The 19,105-nt window shown below is 43.3% G+C and overlaps 2 protein-coding genes across 6 annotated transcripts in view; both read right to left on the reverse strand.

Moving 5' to 3' along the window:
- Nucleotides 1-444: 444 nt before the first annotated feature.
- On the reverse strand, nucleotides 445-14,306 carry RBM43 (RNA binding motif protein 43). Of its 2 annotated transcripts, none has more exons than XM_081008660.1 (4): nucleotides 14,207-14,306; nucleotides 3,269-3,467; nucleotides 2,635-2,729; nucleotides 445-1,927 (listed from the first exon to the last, which is right to left on the reverse strand). In XM_081008660.1, the coding sequence occupies exons 1-4, from the start codon at nucleotides 14,207-14,209 to the stop codon at nucleotides 1,157-1,159; spliced, it is 1,068 nt and encodes a 355-aa protein (XP_080864786.1). In that variant the 5' UTR covers nucleotides 14,210-14,306; the 3' UTR covers nucleotides 445-1,156. The 2 variants fall into 2 exon arrangements, with proteins under 2 accessions (XP_080864786.1, XP_080864785.1); XM_081008659.1 differs by lacking the exon at nucleotides 14,207-14,306 and adding an exon at nucleotides 6,170-6,494.
- Nucleotides 14,307-16,434: 2,128 nt separating this feature from the next.
- NMI (N-myc and STAT interactor) overlaps nucleotides 16,435-19,105 on the reverse strand; it is a 135,070-nt gene continuing 132,399 nt past the window's right edge. For all 4 annotated transcript variants that reach the window (XM_081008532.1, XM_081008529.1, XM_081008530.1 and 1 more), the window contains 2 exons: nucleotides 18,172-18,278; nucleotides 16,435-17,135 (listed from right to left, as the gene is read on the reverse strand). In XM_081008532.1, coding sequence (XP_080864658.1) covers nucleotides 16,932-17,135; nucleotides 18,172-18,278 — 311 coding nt within the window. In that variant the 3' untranslated portion in view covers nucleotides 16,435-16,931. The remainder of the gene's footprint in view (nucleotides 17,136-18,171; nucleotides 18,279-19,105) is intronic.

Below are 19,105 nucleotides of genomic sequence, written 5' to 3' on the forward strand. Positions count from 1 at the left end.
GGTGGAGACCCATATCCAACTCCTCAACAATTTCCCTTGAAATGACCTCCCAGCAAATCCCTTTAGTAAAACAGCACGTCCCTCCACATTTCTTTCAGTTCTGGATTAGCAGTCAGGAAAAGGGAAGGGGCAGAGCAAAAGCCTTCCTTTAAAAGGCTAGAAGAGACCGCTGCCTGAAAACCCTGCAGAGCTCTTGCCAGTGTTGATAACTCTGGCCTGCATGAACCAATGATCAGATACTGAGGCAGCTACTTATGTTGTTGAAACTCCCATCACTACCCATGAACATGGCCAACACTCAGGATGGTAGGAGCTGTAACCTTAGCAACAAGGGAGAGGGGTCCGTGGGCTAACCACCCCTGCGCTATAAAACTCATGGTATGAGAGATACAGCTCCAGTTTTGTTTAACTGTCGATGCACAAAAAGGACTAACGTGAAACAAATTGACCAACAGAGCCAGCTTTAATCCGGTGATACTTTACTATATACATCATGAAGAAATCTCTTGTTTCCAGGTCTCATTGTCAAACACAGAAAACAGCTTCAGCTGTCCACACTAAACTATGACATCACCTTCTATATAACAGGACCACTGAAGAAAGCTCTCAAGTGAGCAGGAACTTGCTGAGAATGATGGGTCGTTTTGACCAGAGAAAAAGGCTAGGAGGAAACAAAAACTTTCAGAAAGCAAAACAGCTCTATTAAGTAGTGTGTTGAAATCCTGAGGGAGACACTGAAAAGGTCACATCTATAGACTAAAAAACCCACAAACTGCTAAACTGTTCTACTTTCAGCTTTTCCATTAGGCAGCAGCTGTCCTTTCACTGTTACTGTCAATATGTTTCAGCTCACTTTATTGTCAGTGTAGAACTAGCCATTATGGTCAACATAGTACTTCTACCAAAAAACAAGCCTTGTGTAAAGTTTTCACTTTTCCTTATCGCCACTTGCCCTGTGCCATTTTACCACTTCTGTTGACCACTGATGTGGTGCAGGGGTCGGGAAACGGATGATACAACAACAACACAACACTACCAAGTGTGCATAAAATGTTACAAGCAGAGAACACAACAGAAGGTTGCCATTTTTGGTGGCAGCTCCTGTGCCGAACAGAAAATCTAGGTCTGCCCTCAAGAGATCAAAATAACCAGCTGCCTATCTCCAAGGTTCTCTGGGGACATTTCCCATCATTTTATTTACTTGTCTTGCAAACTCATAAATGTCTAAGGAGGATCCTATAATATCAATGTAAGTTGGGTATAGTAGAACCAGAACGTTTGGATACTGGCTCCTTAACATCTCACATGCACGCTCACGTCTCCGCTTCTCAGAGTTGTTGGACATTTCATGTGACAATCTTTCTTTACGCAGAAAGCCATATAATTCTGCCAACAAGCCTTCAACCCTATCTTTTGCACATCTTAATGGTCTGGAACCTGGTTTTGTGTTGCCACTCTTTAGATATATGGTGGTGACCTCCCCATCTTCAGCTGCATAACTAGTAACACCACATTCTTTTAGAATCCTTTGGTAAAACTCGTCTCGAAATGTTATCATGTAGAGATATGTATCGGTGTCAAGGGCAACAGTTAGTCCCTCCTCCTTGCTTTCATTTTGCACAAAATTATTTTTCAGCTCTGAGGATAATCCACTGTTTGCCTGTCTTGTACCAGGCCTGTGATCTGATGCTTTCAGATTTCTTGCAACATGTTGTTCTGAAAGGGAATGCTTTATGTTTAATAAGATATTCTTTTGGAGGGCACTGATGGCTAAAAACGGACCCTGTACACTTATTAGCCCGTTAGATTGTAATGGCCTAAAGCTCAAATTTGGGAACTTCTTCTTGAAGTCTTGCACCAGACTTTCCAAGTGGTATTTCTCTCCAAATGGGGACAAATTGAGGATGCATGTCACGCAGGTAAAAATCTAGAGAGAGAGAGAGAGAGAGAGGGAGAGAGAGAGATCATAACTGAAAGACAACACTAGACTTTTAGGTTACAGGCACCTGTGTGCGTTTCTTTACACTGATGCCTTATTACACTTAAGACGAGCCCTGCTGGATCGGATGACTGCCCTATCTAGTCCAGAAGCACTGTTCTCACAGTGCCCAACTAGATGCCATGGGAAGCCCAAAACAAGAACCTAAGTGCTACAACACTCTACCCACTTGTGGTTCCCAGGCATTCAGGGACAAACACTGCCTGAGGTAGAACATAGCCATTATGGTCAGTAGCCATTGATAATCTACTCATCACTCCCATCGCTCAACTCCTCAGTTGCCCCTTCTCTGTGAAACATTAGACTGTAAGCTCTATGGAGAAGAGATCTACTGTTATCATTATTTACACAATGACATGAACATTCACTGTGCTGTATTGTTATCTCAGCTGAAATTTAACAAAGAGCAATGGTCCTGACAAAAAAGAGCTCCTTGGTGACACCTGCCACTTCACAACTTCCCCCACGCCCCCATTTCTCTCTCTCTATGTATGTGCATGTTTTTATTTAGCGTTAAGTCAGTTGGAGACCTTCAAGTGAGACGTGACTAACAAGTTTCACAAATAAATAAAATAAACAACTGAAAGGCTGGAGATTCTAAGAAGAAGAAGAAAAGTCGAGCTGGGGTAACTTACACTTTTTCCATATGACGACACTTTCAAGGGATAACCCACAGGCAGCCTCTTGTCCTCTAGGCAGTGGTCGCCTTTCCTGAGAACATTTTCTGCATCTGAGAAGGAATTCAGATTTTGTCTTGTAGAAAGAAGTAAAAGTCAGAATGCTTTGTTGCCAACCCTATTCCCGAAATACCTCGATTTTGGGGGAGGAAGGGGGGGTCCCTCTCATTGGTAGTTTTCCTCTGGGATTCCTTCCCCCGCCCCCAGTGTTCGATACTTGTCTCCCGATACTTTTTTTGCACCACGCAAAAATTGTTCCGAGGAGAATGACGGCAGCCTGTCTCTTTAGAAGATTAATTGGCAGCAATTTTACTCCCCCCGAGGCTTAGCTGCAATTTTTTCATCTGCCAGGCAGCGTACTATACGTTTCATTCTTGTGCGAGTAGTTTAAAACACCCACGCAAATGCTCTCTCTCTAAAGCCTCGCTGCATTTATGTGTCTGACGAATGGCAGGCAACCTTATACACTGTGAGAGGTTTCAAACCCAGAGTACGCCGAGCCAGGACGTCAAGAACGCAGGAGTTTTACAGAGCAAGAATTCCGCTTTACGGTTAAGGACCCAAAATTCTAATTTCCTTCCTCTGACATTACCTCGTTCATCTTCAAACGTTACATATGCCACTCCTTTTGTTGATGTCGGGTAGGCAACATCCTCCACATCGCCACCCTTATTCTTTCCCTTTTGAAAATGAATCATTAATATGTCGGCCATGACGTCGTCACTTAGGAGGCCATCTGGAACACCGCAGACCACAATGGTTCTTTTTGGCTTGGCAGCTTGTGCGGTGGCCTATGAAGAAACGCAAGGGACACTGAAAGCGACAGGTCTGCGCCCCACCCCCCTTCCGACTGTCACTAAGGAGGGGTTCAGTCAGATCCACTGCCAAATTTAAGTTTGCCCAATTAAAGTGGATGGAAGTGGTGTGGTGCAACAAACACACTCAAACACAAAGGGTGGGATTCAACATAGTTCTAAGGAGATTGCTCCATTGGTACAAGCTTGCTTGACTGAACAATCACTCCGTCACATGCTGGTCTGCAGGTTCTCCTGAACCCCCAAGCAAATTTGGGGGGGACTGTGGGATGAGGATGGGAGTCTTATTGTGCTATCAGGAGTCCTCGTCCGGGCTTTCATTAATGGAACTAGGGAGGACTACATGCAATAAGGGTAGCGACAAACAGCTGTTCTAGAAAGTGTGGGATAACAATGGATTGATGAGAAGGCGTATAACCTCCATCCAAAGAAATCAGGATGAATGCTGCACAAACAGCAAGTGTATTCTTATTATTCATTTGATTCAATTCAGCCCCCACCTCTGTAAAGTGGCATAGCGATGCTTGTAAATTTGTGATGCCATAGTACTTAATTTTTTTAAAAAGAGGGGATTTTTACAGGCCTTTTAATACAGAAAGTACAAACTGCTGAGGAAATTGTATTGCTCGTATTGTTGACATGAAACGGATGTTGTGCTTTAAAGAAACATAAAATAAAACAAAATAATTAACACTCACTCCCACTATAGACTTCATTCCACGAAATACCGAAACACAAGAGTCTCATTGTTCTGCACACATAAAATTTTCCTCAGAACTGCCTTTTGGCCTAATTCCTATTCAGAAAAAAAAAAATTGTTCTCATCAGTTCCAAAAAAAACAGTCCATAGGACTGAGGTCCAGCGCCGAGGGCCTTCTGGCGGTTCCCTCACTGCGAGAAGTGAAGTTTCAGGGAAACAGGCAGAGGGCCTTCTCAGTAGTGGCTCCTGCCCTGTGGAACACCCTCCCATCGGATGTTTAGAAGACATCTGAAGGCAGCCCAGTTTAGGGAAGCTTTTTTTAAAAAAATGACTGATGTTTTAATATCTTTTTAATCTTCTGTTGGAAGCCACCAAATAAATTAATAAATTATTATTATTATTATTATTATTGCCATGAAACAGAATGGTCTCACTCTGCAAGAGTAGCACATAGTTTCAACACTGAATGAACTAATCCCTGGCTACTTTTCTAAAATGTGTACCTACCGGCTGCTTTTCTACCCAAAGGCATCAAACAAACCAATTGAAAACCATGATGAAATAAAACAATCTTTAGAGATGATGAGGATGATGATGAGGATGATAAAACTATGGTGATGAAGATCTCTCACGTTGGGTGTGGAGTTTCACGGCCTAGGCAACACTATAGGCCTTACTCTATAATAGAAAATTGTACCTCAGACACTAAATAGACACCAAATATTTGGTTGGTTTGCAAAGGGGAGTCAGATTATTATTATTATTATTATTATTTTAAAAGCAGTAAATCTCACCATTCCCCATCAGGAGTGACATGGCTTTAGTATGTATGGAGTAGCAGATCATTTTGCACATAATTTGGTGTGCCAGTGTTAAGTCGATGATAGGAAGAACTGTCAATAATTGCTGACATCTTGCAACCTAAGCTAGCTTTGCATCAAATCTCTGTACAATGCACTTAATGTCTATTCCTTGGGTTACTGCTTCAGAAAGGAGACAGGGCAGCGCAGTTGTGCTACAGCCTGCAAGCACTGCTGTAGGAGGGTTCTTTTTTAAAAAAAAAATATTATAAAATGACAAGAAATCAGAACTATGATTACCATCACTGTCTCCTATTTCTAAAAGGAGTGAAGAAGCAGACTCAAACGGACAGCTCAGCAACCTTATCCGCAAACTTTTAATCCAAGACGACGCAAGGACTATTTTTAACACACTTCATGCTAAATATCCCTTTCTCCTAAAGGACTGCAGAATGAACCAAATCTTCTTTATCGTGTGCTTGCAGAATGCACAAAAAAGTATGCATTTCCTACAAAAGGGACACAAACCCTTTGATTCCGGAGTGTGCTAAAGCTACCCAGTATTAGAAGCGCTGGGAAAGGAAGCAGATTTATTTTTTTAATCACAGGTTTTTATGGGCATTTCCTTTCCATACCCTAAAACCCCCTCCTAGAAAAATAGCTTTCCCTCTTCCCCCACTGTTGTTGTCTGGCAGCTGACAGAAGAAAATTGGGCTGCTTTTAATTTTTCCCTCTCTGAGAAATATATTGATACCAGTCAGAAAAGCAGGGTGTGGGGAGGGAGGCCAAGGTGAATGCTAGAAACGGCTGTAATCAATTGCTGTTGTTGTCATCCATCTGTCTCAAGAGACAATGGAGTCCGCTTCCAGGGGTGAAGTCAAGCCACTGTGTTAGCAGCTTCAAAGTGACGTACCTGGGGCCACAGGTGAGAGCTGAGTGCAGGGTGGGAACCAAAGGTGGTCGGACCAACTGCCCCCACCAGAGGTACTACCCCTACCCATATATACCCTGGGTTTTCAAATAAAGCTAGCATATTCCACACATAGGTTTGTTTCTCCCGCAATATCTTGATGCCTGGCATGCAGGACTCCAGGGGTCTTCCACCCTTTTACTGGCTTTCTATTGAAAGTCTTCATGCCTGGGGGGCGGGGGAGCTGGCAGAAAAATTCCTTTCTCACCTCTCCATGTAGCTCATGTGCTTGGGCACACAAGTTGAGCACAAAAAGTCTACAGTGGTACCTCTGGTTGCGAACGGGATCCATTCCGGAGGCCCGTTCACAACATGAAAAGAGCGCAACCCGCAGCGGCGCGTCTGCACACGCGCAGGTTGCGATTCGCCGCTTCTGCACATGCGCGTGATGTCATTTTGTGCTTCTGTGCATGCGCGAGCGACAAAACCCGGAAGTAACCCTTTCCGGTACTTCTGGGTCGCCGCAGGACGTAACCTGAAAGAACGTAACATGAAGCGGAAATAACATGAGGTATGACTGTAATGCCAAGACCAGCAAACTCCCTCCCTCCCAACACCTCCTTGACCCTCCACCTCCATGCGGTGGCCCAGATGGCTCAATGACACATTCTCTGCATCTCTGGCCCCATCCCTTACCTTGGGAATGATGAAAGGTAAAAGGAAAGAAGGAAGGAAAGGTGGACAGACAAACGGACAGAAGGACGGAACCCCTTCGGATCATACCAGAGGACTCGGGTCAGCCATACTCAGATCTGGCAATCCTTAAAGTCAGAAAAGCCAGAGAGATAGGGAAAACTAGTCTGCCAGGCTTGACATACCCACCTTATCCATTCTCTCTCCAATAAGCAAGCAAAACTCTACAATGGAGTGCACATACATTCCAGTGCAAACTCTGACAAGATTTACTGCCACTAACCATCAAAACCTACACAAGTGCAGGAATATATATGAAAAGCCAAAAAATAAGCCAGGGCACATTTGAGGCAAAAAAAAAAAAAAAATCAAATCTATAGCCAGACTGGTTCTACATGTCAACACCTCTCCTCCTATTACTATGCTTATCCTTTAAAAAAGTATATTTAAAAAACAAACAAAAAACCACCACTGGATACCCTCCTAAAATTGATGAATCCTTGAGCTGAAGAAAGAATGCAAAACAAGTTAAAGAGTGATGAGAAACACGAAGGAAAGTTTTTGGAGCTTTCTTGAGGCAATGTAAATGAAGTGCAATAGCTCTTCAATGAGGATATTCTAGGTGAAATGAAATGCCCTGCTTACCATATACTGTGCCCTCCAAACTTCCCATGTGGCAGCTCTAATCTTATAAAGAGGCATAAGCAGTAGCAGTTATCTGTAGCCAACAGTCACGCAGTAAAATTAGTATTAGCATTGCCATGCAGTTTGTCCTTTGGGTTACTTACATAGCTGGATAATGCAAATGATCCACTCTCTGCAGAGTTTGATCCAATATGCTGGAAACCTTTAAGATTGATTGCTGGTTTCTGCTCTCTCTAAGTATACATCTGCATTAGCTGTGCTTCATGGAATCTGTACCCATAAGTACCACAAGTAGCTTGTACCGTCCACACATCATCCTACATCCTTTCCCCACTTGCGTCCAACTCATTTTTGTGGAAAAGTACCTCAATGACCAGGAATTAACTCCCATGCAACCAGTGTTCGAAACTCCCATTGTTCTAGACGTGTTTCGCAACAGGGAATTTCATTAGTGCAAGCGGTTTCTGAGCTCTGGGCACAGTACTGAGCCTAAGTTTTCAGATTAAAACTGCAGAGTGGAAGGAAAGGAGGACTTTTTTCTGCCTCCCCACTTCCAGCTACTCTCTGAAGACCGGAGAAGAGACCCTCTTAAGAAAATTAGAGGAGTGGGCAGGGAAAGGACTAGACCTTGTGAAAAATGAACATAATATTTTAGCTGCAGTTCATTCATTTTCAGCTTTGTATTCTTGTGCGCCTAGACATTCTGTTGTTGCACCCATAACCTAGGTTTAAGGTGCCATTTAGTTCCTAGCTTTCATATCTAACACCGCATGCAATGGAAGTCTTAACATTCCACAATGCCCTTCATCTTGGTTATCTTCCAAGATTCCTCGCCCACATTTTTTTCCCCCATCCCTAACAATAGAAATTTATTTCTCTCTCACAATCCAGATACTTCTTGGTTATCAGAACTGGAGCATACCTGCACACCTTTTCGGGGGTGGGGGGAGGTGAGGAAGCACATTGCAGCAACGTTACCTAAGTATGCAAGAATGCAGAAACACAACTACATACATATATATATATATATATATATATATATATTTTAAATGACTGCCCAGCGGGTCAGTGAGGGGCCTGAGAATAGGAAGCATATATGTTACCATAAAGCACCAATGCTGCAGCAAGCAAAGGCTCTAGCAGCTCAGCCAGCTGCTTGTGGCTGGAAAGCCAGACAGGATGTTTGTGACTGTTGCCATGGGAACAAAGGGGCAGTCCATTCTGTACTGAGCACCGGATGTTAGCTCAGTGTGTGTGTGTGTCATATGACCCGTACTGGATGTACTTGGGAGGAGTTTTTTTCTTCTTGCTGTTGTTGAGTGCAGACATGTTTCTCTGTACTGATGTAAGAGGCAGAAATAAATGATGTAAATAGTTTTCTGTCTGCTTCTTTCCCCTCCCTGGGGACACCAAAGGGGAGAGAGGAAGAACGGTGTGTTCCTCTCATACATCTGAGAAGAATCGCCGGACCTTGCCTGCTTATCAGCAGAGGTTGGGAGACGCAGGGAGGTCGACAGGAATATCTGCCGGTGCCTACGCTTGTGGCACATTCCTCTGACCCAGGCAGAATTCCAACAGTGGCAGCCTTCGGATGGTTGCGATTCATCGGACATCTGCATGAGAGGCTGGTGGATTGTCCTCCTCTGCTCCAAGGAGGAAGAGAAGCGTCTGAAAGCAGCCAGAGGCTCCACAGACAGCTGGTGGAAAGAAGAGGTGTTTTCCAGAGCAACAAAGTTCAAGGTATGCTGCATTTCGGGCTAAAAGTGTGAACGCAGGAAGATTAATTCCCTGGTTCACGGAGCTGCGTTTCAAAGAAAACAAAAGCTCCGAAGGAAGAGGCCTGCAGCTTGAAGGCTGAAGCCTGCATTCCACAAATTTTTGTGGTAGATAAGGAGTCCCATTGAAATGCATTGTTGCTAGGTAACGGAAAGTTGGAAAGTTACTGGCAAAGGGGCTGGACTCTGAGAGTAAGCCTGGGAAAGCGAAACAAAACCAGAGAATGTTTTGGCTACAAGGTTTACGAGCTCTTGGAAGGGACTTTTCAATAGCAGCCTGAGTTTAGCTGCCAGGTGCAAAGAGCGTAAACAATCTGCAGTTTGCTGCGTGAGAAAGAAAAAAAACAACTGTTGGATTTCACAGTTTGTTTGACAGTGTGAGAGAGGCTTGGCTTCAAGATGGATGCCAAGAAAGGGGGAGGTTTGCCTTGCCCTCCTTCCTTAACCAATGACAATTATTCATCTTGGTCTGTAAAGATGAAGGCCCTGCTGCAGAATCAGAGGCTTTTTGATGTAATCGAAAACCCCATCCCTGCAGCACCAACCAGAGGTTGGGAGTCACGGAACGTAAGGGCCAGGACTGCTATAATTCTGTGTGTCTCAGATGATCAGTTGGTGCATGTTCAGCATTTAGAAAATGCGAAAGAGGTATGGGACACGCTGCGTACAACGCATCAGAGAGATGCTGGTTCTTCAGCGTTGCTGTATTTTGAGAAATTGACCAATCTGAGACTTGCGCCTGATGGAGATGTTCAAGCGCACCTGACAGAAATGAGGTTTCTGCGTCAACAGATGGTGGAACGCAATTTCCGTCTTCAGGAGGAAGTGTTTTGCTTCATGATGATAAACAGCCTTAGCCGCACCTACAAGGTTGTTGCCAGTCAGCTTGGTTCCCTACCGGCCGCGCAGCTGACCGCGGAGAGAGTTTGTGCTGTGGTCCTGAATGAACACGACAGACTTGCTGCACTGGAAGAAAAAGACAGGGGGAGGGAAGAACAGAGTTCTAATTCCCCCACTGCTGATGCTACTGGAGAGCATGGTGTAGCATTGAGTGCTGTCCGATGCTACAATTGTGGACAGACTGGGCATCTACAGCGAAACTGTAAGAAGCCGCGCCAGTCAAGAGGAGCAAAGAGCAGCTCTACGAAGCCTCAGGCGTCAGGCAAAAGCCGTACCAAGTGCCAGGTGAAACCTGCAAAGGCTATGATGGCGAAAGGAACCATGCCAGATGTTGGGAACTCCTTCATAATCGACACGGGCTGTACAAAACATTTGTGCCCGCACAGAGGACTGTTTTCGACGTTGAAGAAGCAAAGCTTCACTGTGAAACAGGCCAACGGTCAGGAGTTGGAAGCGACTGGAATTGGGACTGTGTATCTTGAGAGTCTGAACTTGACTATAAGTGATGTTTACCTGGTTCCAGAACTGAGATTTAATCTGCTGAGCGTGTCGCAGATTGCAAAGAAAGGACTGAAACTGTCCTATGATGCTAAAAGCTGCAAGATCTACAAAGATGGAGAACTGTTTCTTACTGCCAAAGAGAAAGATGGACTGTATTTGTTGACTTTTGATCAAAGTGATTACATGAAATGTAATTCTTCTGTTTCTAACGAAATCTCTCTTGCAGGGGTGACCAAGACCAGTGTGAGCACCAGGAAGGTGACGAAGAAGGTCGACAGAGCATTTCAGCGGGTGTATGCTGATGTGATTGGTCCTCTAGAACCATCTAGAGGCGGTGCACGATTTTACCTTGTGTGTGTGGATTGTTTCACTAATTATTCTTGGGTTTATTTGATGGAGAAACCACAAGAAACTTTAGAAAAGTTTCAGGAGTTTTGTGACAAGGTTAAAAGTATGCATGATGCTAACATTGATTGTCTTTTCACAGATGAGAAACAAGTTTTTCTGTTACAGAAGTTTCAGAAGTTCCTGGATGGAAAAGGGATAGACCACAAAGTGGCAGTTTCGCAAGAAGCGTGGAACAGGGGGGTCTGTGTAAAAGTGAACAAAGAATTGCAAAAGGGGATGAATGCGCAATTGCTGAGTTCACATTTGCCACATGAATATTGGGCCGAATCGCTAGCGTCCTATCTTCATGTGTGGTTGAGAAAGGTCTCAACAGAGTTGGGATGTTCTCCTTTTGAGAAGCTGTTCAATAGAAAACCTTCTGTTGCCTATTTTAAGGTTTTCGGGTCTCATGTGAGAACAGAAGCTCCAGGTGGAGTAAAGAATGCCAGAGGCATTTTTGTGGGTTATGAAAAGGGTCTCTACAGAGTAATTTTGTCTGAATCTGGTCAGGTGATTCTCACAAAGTTCCTAGAGAGTGCTCCAAAGCAAGAGCGGATAGTACAGACATTTCCCACAGGAAACGATTCTGATGATGATGATGATGATGAGTTTGATCTTATTGAGTTCAGTAGTACTGATGATGACAGCGATAGCTCAGACAGCTCAGTTGTCACAGTCATTGAGAGGAAATCTCACACAATGGATAGACCTTCACAGGTGAAGGAAGAACCACTGATTGCTACTGGTTCTCAACAGAGTCCAAAGGTTGAACCGGTGAGCACAGAGGATCAGAACCTCATACGCAGGTCTGAGAGAGCAACGAAGGGTGTACCACCCAAGAGGTATTCAAAGGAGTTTGCTAACCTTGCATATGTTGCTATTGTAAACGACCAAGGACAGATTGAAGCTGTGTCTGAGTCAGAAACAAAGGCACAACAGAGAGGTGTTAACCGAGGAAATGCGAAGTCACACAACCAGAGAGGTACATTGGTTAAACCAGTGGCGGGTAGTTCCAAGGGTGGAACTGAAACAACAGGGGAATGTTATAAATATAACAACTGTTTGTTTTCTTCTCTGGATGACGCTTTGCTCGCGGCACACATTGATACTTTAGGGGGAGTATGTTACCATAAAGCACCAATGCTGCAGCAAGCAAAGGCTCTAGCAGCTCAGCCAGCTGCTTGTGGCTGGAAAGCCAGACAGGATGTTTGTGACTGTTGCCATGGGAACAAAGGGGCAGTCCATTCTGTACTGAGCACCGGATGTTAGCTCAGTGTGTGTGTGTGTCATATGACCCGTACTGGATGTACTTGGGAGGAGTTTTTTTCTTCTTGCTGTTGTTGAGTGCAGACATGTTTCTCTGTACTGATGTAAGAGGCAGAAATAAATGATGTAAATAGTTTTCTGTCTGCTTCTTTCCCCTCCCTGGGGACACCAAAGGGGAGAGAGGAAGAACGGTGTGTTCCTCTCATACATCTGAGAAGAATCGCCGGACCTTGCCTGCTTATCAGCAGAGGTTGGGAGACGCAGGGAGGTCGACAGGAATATCTGCCGGTGCCTACGCTTGTGGCACATTCCTCTGACCCAGGCAGAATTCCAACAATATGTACACGAAAAGCATGCAGAGCAGGAGAAGGCAACCAGGGGCAACCCCGAAAACAAAGGACTGCAACAAACTGCCTTGTTGGTTATTGCTCTTACATACGCAGGCCACTGTGAGAATCTTTTTCCACTGAAAGCAAGGGAACGACAAAGGGATGCTGGTAGCAACTGGGATGCAGTGGTTAGCTTGCTGGGACTGGCTGCTGGAAACCCAGGTTCAAATTTCCACTCAGCAATTAAACTCACTGAATTGCTTTGGACAATGCACCATCTCTCAACCTAACCTACTACACAGTGTGGCTGTGGGGCTACACCACTCTTGAGTTAGTTGGAGAAAGTGTGAGATTCAAATGTGATTACTAACTCGTCACCGTTGCCATTAGCCTAAAGTTCATCAGTGATGAAGGGAAATTGTTCACTGCATCCTTTATTGCCATCCATCAGAGACAGAAAGGGGGAGGTAAGGCGGCCAGGTTGCCTATGCTTCATTTCAACTCTCTTAATTTAGGTCACTTCCGGATGTGCTTATTTACCATTCAACCTGATCAGGTTGACTAAAATTTGCAAGGAGGTTAAACGATGTCAGCTGACTTGTTTGCAGAGAGGTAAGATGTTGAATCAAGCTAGTATGATTGATATTATTAATAAAATTTGTATACCGCTCTATACCTGAATGTCTCAAGCAACTGTTACCACACATCACCTATTTCCCCATCTATTACCTTATTGCAAACAGCCGAGTTTTTCCTTAACAGTGCAGCCTTGAATTTGCTAATATGTGTCTGAGAATGCCCACTGGTAAAAAAAAAACTTCTTTTTTGTTGTTGCTATTGTTAAACAATTGGGAGTCAGAAACCAATCTACTGAAAATCCCTGCAGATACTTATCTAGCTTCTGCAGGCTCCTGCTCAAAGGGCCCTCATCTTATGTCCATAGTTTTATTGCAGTGCTTTCCAAGCCAACCTGGTACTGGAGATGGATATATCTTTTAAAACCTTTTTGGATAAGCCAAGGACAGAAATATATGCAATGGTCTTTTGATTCATCATGCTAGTGAAAAACCAAGCGATACTGATCACAAACAGTTGCTAAGGTAGCTAAAGGCGCCTATCAAAGTACCAGAGGCAATGCATGAAACCAAAAGAGGCCCATTAAACAAAGTTTCCTGAGTGCACGTCATAAAAACATGGAGCTCAAGAGCTCCTGGAAAAAATAAGTTTCTCAACAATCTAGGTTTAAAATTAGTTTATGCAGATGCAGATTATCATTCTACTGCGTCTAAGGTGTGATTTAAAAAAACCAAACCCAAGCATTTGCTAAGATGGAACATACTCCGCCACTGGAGATCTCCCACTGGCGAACTAATGCCAGTGTAGTGGAAGAAGCAAAGATCACCAGTGTTGAAGTAATGATTCTTCAACATCCACTTCGTTGGACTTGTGCGGATGCCCGATTATCGTCTTCCAAAGCAACTACTCTATTCCGAACTTAAAAATGGAAAGCGTAATGGTCAACAAAAGAGGTTTAAAGACTCTTTCAAGGCAAATCTAAAAAAATGTAGTATAAACACTGAAAATTGGGAAACACGGGCACAGAACCTGTTTGGCCATTTGGTGTAACTACAGAGGAAGGGAAATATCGGAGGGCGCTAGAGACGCGACTACGCCACCCCGGGGAAACGCTCCTGGTTCGGCGTCTTTCCAAAGAGCCATCATCTCTAGGGAGCTTCAGAAGACCCAGCATTTGCTCCACGAATCCCCATCAGCAAGGCAGATATAAAAAGGCAACGCTCGATCACTTGCCATAGTCGCGCAGATCTGGCCTCGCGAAGCGTTCCTCCTGGAAGAAGCGACGCTAAAACATTTGCTTTCGTTTCTGTCGAGTGTTTCCCTGAACACTTGGAAGGCGGGCTGGCAGAGTGCATGCTGGGAAGTGTAGTTCGTTCCAGTTAGACGAGAGAGGCATTACGCAACTTTGTCTAGGCGGGGCGGAGAGGCGTCGAGAAGCCCTCGCTCGCTTTTTTGTATTAAATGAGGGAACCGAAGGGTCTCGTGCTTTCGTTGAAAGGAAAAGAAGAGACGAGGGAAGCATTCGTTGCCTATCGGCGTCTTCTTTTGATTTATAAATGTGAATAAATGAATAAACTTCATTTAATTCTCATTTAATCTTCCAAGAGCTGGTTAGCTCATGCTGCTGATAACACGCAAGGATGCAGATTTCTGTCCCCGTATGGTACAGCTGCATATTCCTGCATTGCAGGGGGTTGGATAGAAGATCCTGTGTTGATCCCTTCCAACTCTGCAATTCTAGGTACTTTTGCAGTCTCGTCTAGTCTGTCAGGAAGAAATCCAAGCAGCCAAGCTTTTTCCATTACTGCATGCACAGAAAAGTTCTTAAAATACTTCACTGCATGACCCATTTCTGTTCCACATCTTTTAATTCGAGGTGGGAGGTGGGCATCAGTTTAACATATCCCAGTAATTCTCTCGGTAAAGGTAAAGGGACCCGACCATTAGGTCCAGTCGTGGCCAACTCTGGGGTTGCAGCGCTCATCTCGCTTTATTGGCCGAGGGAGCCGGAGTACAGTTTCCGGTTCATGTGGCCAGCATGACTAAGCCGCTTCAGGCGAACCAGAGCAGTGCATGGAAACAGTTTACCTTACCGCCGGAGCGGTACCTATTTATCTACTTACACTTTGACGTGATAGGTTGGCAGGAGCAGGGACCAAGCAACGGGAGCTCACCCAGTCACGGGAATTCGAACCGCCAACCTTCTGATCGGGAAGCCCTAGGCTCTGTGGTTTAACCCACAGCACCACCCACGTCCCTTAATTCTCTCTGTGGTCCACTTCAAATGTTATTTAATAAAAGCTTCAAAGGTTTGTTCCTCTGGAAATACTTTTTTTTTTAATGCAAAACTGGAATAGGAATAACAACAACTGTGGGAATGTTAAGCAAGAGGTATTAAACATTAAGTATTAAGAGATGAATTGGAGCAATGTTTTGAGAGCGCAATTCTAATCTGTAGGTCTACTGGCTGGGGCAGGACTAGATTTGACAGAAGGGTCTCCTCATCATAAAAGACCCCAGCATGCCCACAAGAAGCTCCTTATTCTAGGAGAGACAGGGTGGGTGGGTGTGTTGTGGACCCCCTGGATCCAAAACTCCTTCGTTCTCCACAAGAAGTCCCAAGACTGAGTCTATCAAGCCAGTTTCCCTCATGCACAAACTCAGCCTAACCTACCTCACAGGGTTGTTGAAAAGGTAAAATGGGCAGGGGGAGAACTACTGACATCACCTCGAGCTCCTTGGAGATTTTAAATGTTAACAAAATAGACATCAGCAGCAAGGAATGGCCTCGGAAAGACAGGAAATGCTCTCAGACCCCAGGGAATTATTCAGCACACAATGTGATCAAAACACGGCTCAAGCAAAAGTGTGGATGAGAACCCTTATCGTATAGTTAGCATTTGCAGAACATAACTTGTAGGAAGTACCTTCTCTCAGGCAAAAACCACCAGAGGAAAGATGTGTATTGGTTGTTAAGATGAAAGGAAGGGATTTCAAGGACTAGAAAAATGAAGCAAGCAGAAAAAGTGCAGTAAAGGGAAGAGAGAAACAGTTCTTTAGGACCCCAGGAGTTCCTATAGTCTGGGGCCCAAGGAACTCGCGCATCAATCAAAAACATTGGCTAAAAACATTGGAAGGCAGTGGCGGCCATGTTGACTTATTCCTTTATGATTTTATACCTCAGTTGGGCTTTACTCAGACTTTGGCTGTTTGGATTATCCTTTGCAAATGAAAGTTATTCTGACAATGATTTGTAATTTAATTGGATTCTGCTTTCTACATGTATCCTATTGCAGGTAATGTATTTGAAAAACACACCTTATCATATCACATATATCATATGTGAATACACACACGAACACACACACACAAATAAATAAATAAATAAATAAATAATAAACTAATGCAGTCCCAGGTTCATTTAATTAGATTTTAGGAAGAAAGAAAGCACTAGACATATATTCGAAACACACCAATTTATTATGAGCACTTATATCGTATCAACCATAACAGCAATCTAGGATCCAATATTAGCTATCTGCAAAGAACCTTCTACTCTAAAGACTTAGTATATAATCAATTTCCTGAGATTGTAAAGGACTCGTGGTCATCTTATATCAGCCATCATCTCTGTGGTGCTAAGATCAATCAGTGCTTGCCTAGTGATGCCTTCTTTACAGTCTGATGAACATAGGCAGCAAACCAATGCACCCTTATTTCAGAGTAAACCCCATTTAAAACAGTGAGAGTTACTTTTAAGTAAACATGCCTAGATAGGATTGCACTGTTTGTCATTACTTTTGCTGGATCAGAGAACCTTCCTATCTGTGAAAAATAACTTTTGATTTAGAAAAAAAGCAGGCACACCATCCAGTGTAATAAAATAAAATACAGAGCATGTTTATTGTTCTATGAAGCCCTTGGCAGAATGGAAAGTCGAGTTCAACTTCATTCACTGTCATATAACATTCTCTGCATCATTCTCAAAGTAAGTGACTTTGGCTCCTTGTGAAACAAATTTGACATTTTCCACTTCACCGCCACCATTTCTAGGTTTCTGAAAGTGGATCGCAATCATATCTTGCACACTTTCATCGTCCTCATCCTCTTCTGCCTTGATTCCTGTTAGCAGTATGGTTCTCCTGGAAATCCCTGAATATATCTGTCAAAAGAAAAACACACCACATCTTGTGAAAATGCTGGTATTAGCAGGTCATGTGTTCCTTCCCTTTTCTGATGTTTTTAAACAAACTATAAATCTGTATTTTTGGCTAAAATCCTAACCATGTCTGCTCAGAAGTAAGTCCCACTTAATTCAGTGGGGCTTACTCCCAGTTATGCAGGCAAAACCTTTAGCCTTTAGTCCTTAAGAGCCAAGATAGTCACTTTAGATGCTCTTTGCTCTAAGCATATTTTCATTAGTTTTAAAATGTAAGTAGTGCCTCTGTGGGAGTGTTTATTTACTAGGTTTAACCTGCCGCCCTCCACCTGCCTTGGTCCAGACAAAAATTATTCTTCTGAAGCTATTTGGACTGGGAGGAAAGTACCCATTGATGAAAAAAATAATAATAAATTATTTTGTCTTTTTTGAGTGCTGCAAGTAATGCCTGTGTGTCTAATTTTAAAGGTAAACCAATTGTTGTCCTGCAGGGTTGCTAACTAGCCAGAATAAAATGTACTTACACCTTTTGGCTGCTTGTTAAAAATGGCAACCTAATTCTGTTAGGAAACATCACTAGTAGGGCCTTGGTGAAATCACTAAAAGCAGAAGAGGAAAAAAATGTGCCAGACCAAGAATCATGAAAGTGCCTTTTAGGTTCTGGATGGCGTGTCATATGCACTTCCTTATATTCGCACACGTGATGTTGAGGATCTCAAACATAGCGTGGCAATGTTGCTAAAATCCGAGGGTCTCTATGCTCGCTTCTCAGAAAGCTTCTAAGCTCTTAATTCTCACTCCCCATTACTGGACACCACAGCCTCTTTGTGATAAGTTCTGTGAAGAAAAGCATTCTCTGGAAAGTGAATGTAGGTTTTAACTATTATGATTAAAATTACAAATCACAGTTACCTGGAAGTAAGTGCCACTGAACTGAGTAGGACTTACTTGCTAGTAAAGACTGGGATCGTGGCACAATACTTGCAAGTCTCCGTTCACTTACTAACTGCAATCAGCCCCATGGGTATGATCCATTTACCTGAAATCTATTCAGAGTCTTCTCTATGATAGGAGAAACCAGGACAAAATGAGTCCTTTCACCTGTGCGGAAAGGGCATTTTCCATATCTCACAATGTTGTTAGCAGCTAGGAGAGAAAAACAGTAGAAATGTAATGAAGAAATACAGTTTATTCCAAGTACTGAACTTCAGGGGCAGGGGGAGGGGGAGAAAACCCTACTGTTTCCATACAGAATAAAATCCCAAACTTGCAAGTTAATATTTTAATAGGTACTTTAATTGGGCAACCAGTATTGATGACAAATATTGTAACCGTATGTATATTTACCTGGGATTGAGTCTACTAAGACTGTAAGATAAACGTAATGATTAAATGTTCCATTACGAGGCACCATTAGTGAACTGCTAGTCATGTCTACTCAAAAGAAGGCCCCTAAATTCAATGGGACTTGATCTTAGGTTCAGTGTGAATACGACTGCAGCCTAAAATCGGAAGGAACAAGGGTAGCCAGAGAGTGATGCTATACTAACAGTTGTGTAGAATAAGGAATATCACAAAGATATTCAGGGACAAGCAATAACTGCTGGCATTCCTGCTTCTAAACCATTATTAAAGATGTAGGAGCACATATCTCCTTGTATTATTTGGCCACCCTGCTAGGAAATGTGCCCAAGAAGGACACAACAATTCAAACAGCACTCTATAAACATGCCAAGACTTACTTCTGAGTGAACATATATCTTTTTATTATTCATTTCTAACAGTTTCTAGCACATCTGGGGTATAAACACCCCCCTTGTTTACAGTAATATTAAAACCAAGCATCATTTTTTAAATGGTTACTGCTAGGCCAGAGGTTAAAAATGTGTACAACTGCACTACTGAATAAGAAAGATGTAAAATGGAATGCACATCTGCTTTTTCTTTTCTAGGATGAATAAAAAACATTCACC

Source organism: Podarcis pityusensis (genome assembly GCF_964106645.2).
Source record: "Podarcis pityusensis genome assembly, chromosome: 1".
In the NCBI taxonomy this organism is placed as follows: domain Eukaryota; kingdom Metazoa; phylum Chordata; class Lepidosauria; order Squamata; family Lacertidae; genus Podarcis; species Podarcis pityusensis.

What these genes read in the sequence shown, in the direction of transcription:
- RBM43 (XM_081008659.1), bottom strand. Translation starts at nt 6,253, where the DNA reads ATGGATCCCGTTCGCAACCAGAGGTACCACTGTAGACTTTTTGTGCTC. An exon ending in AACGTTTGAAGATGAACGAG is followed by an intron (nt 2,730 to 3,268) that starts GTAATGTCAGAG and finishes ATTCCTTCTCAG; the next exon opens with ATGCAGAAAATGTTCTCAGG. An exon ending in TGTCGTCATATGGAAAAAGT is followed by an intron (nt 1,928 to 2,634) that starts GTAAGTTACCCC and finishes CTCTCTCTCTAG; the next exon opens with ATTTTTACCTGCGTGACATG.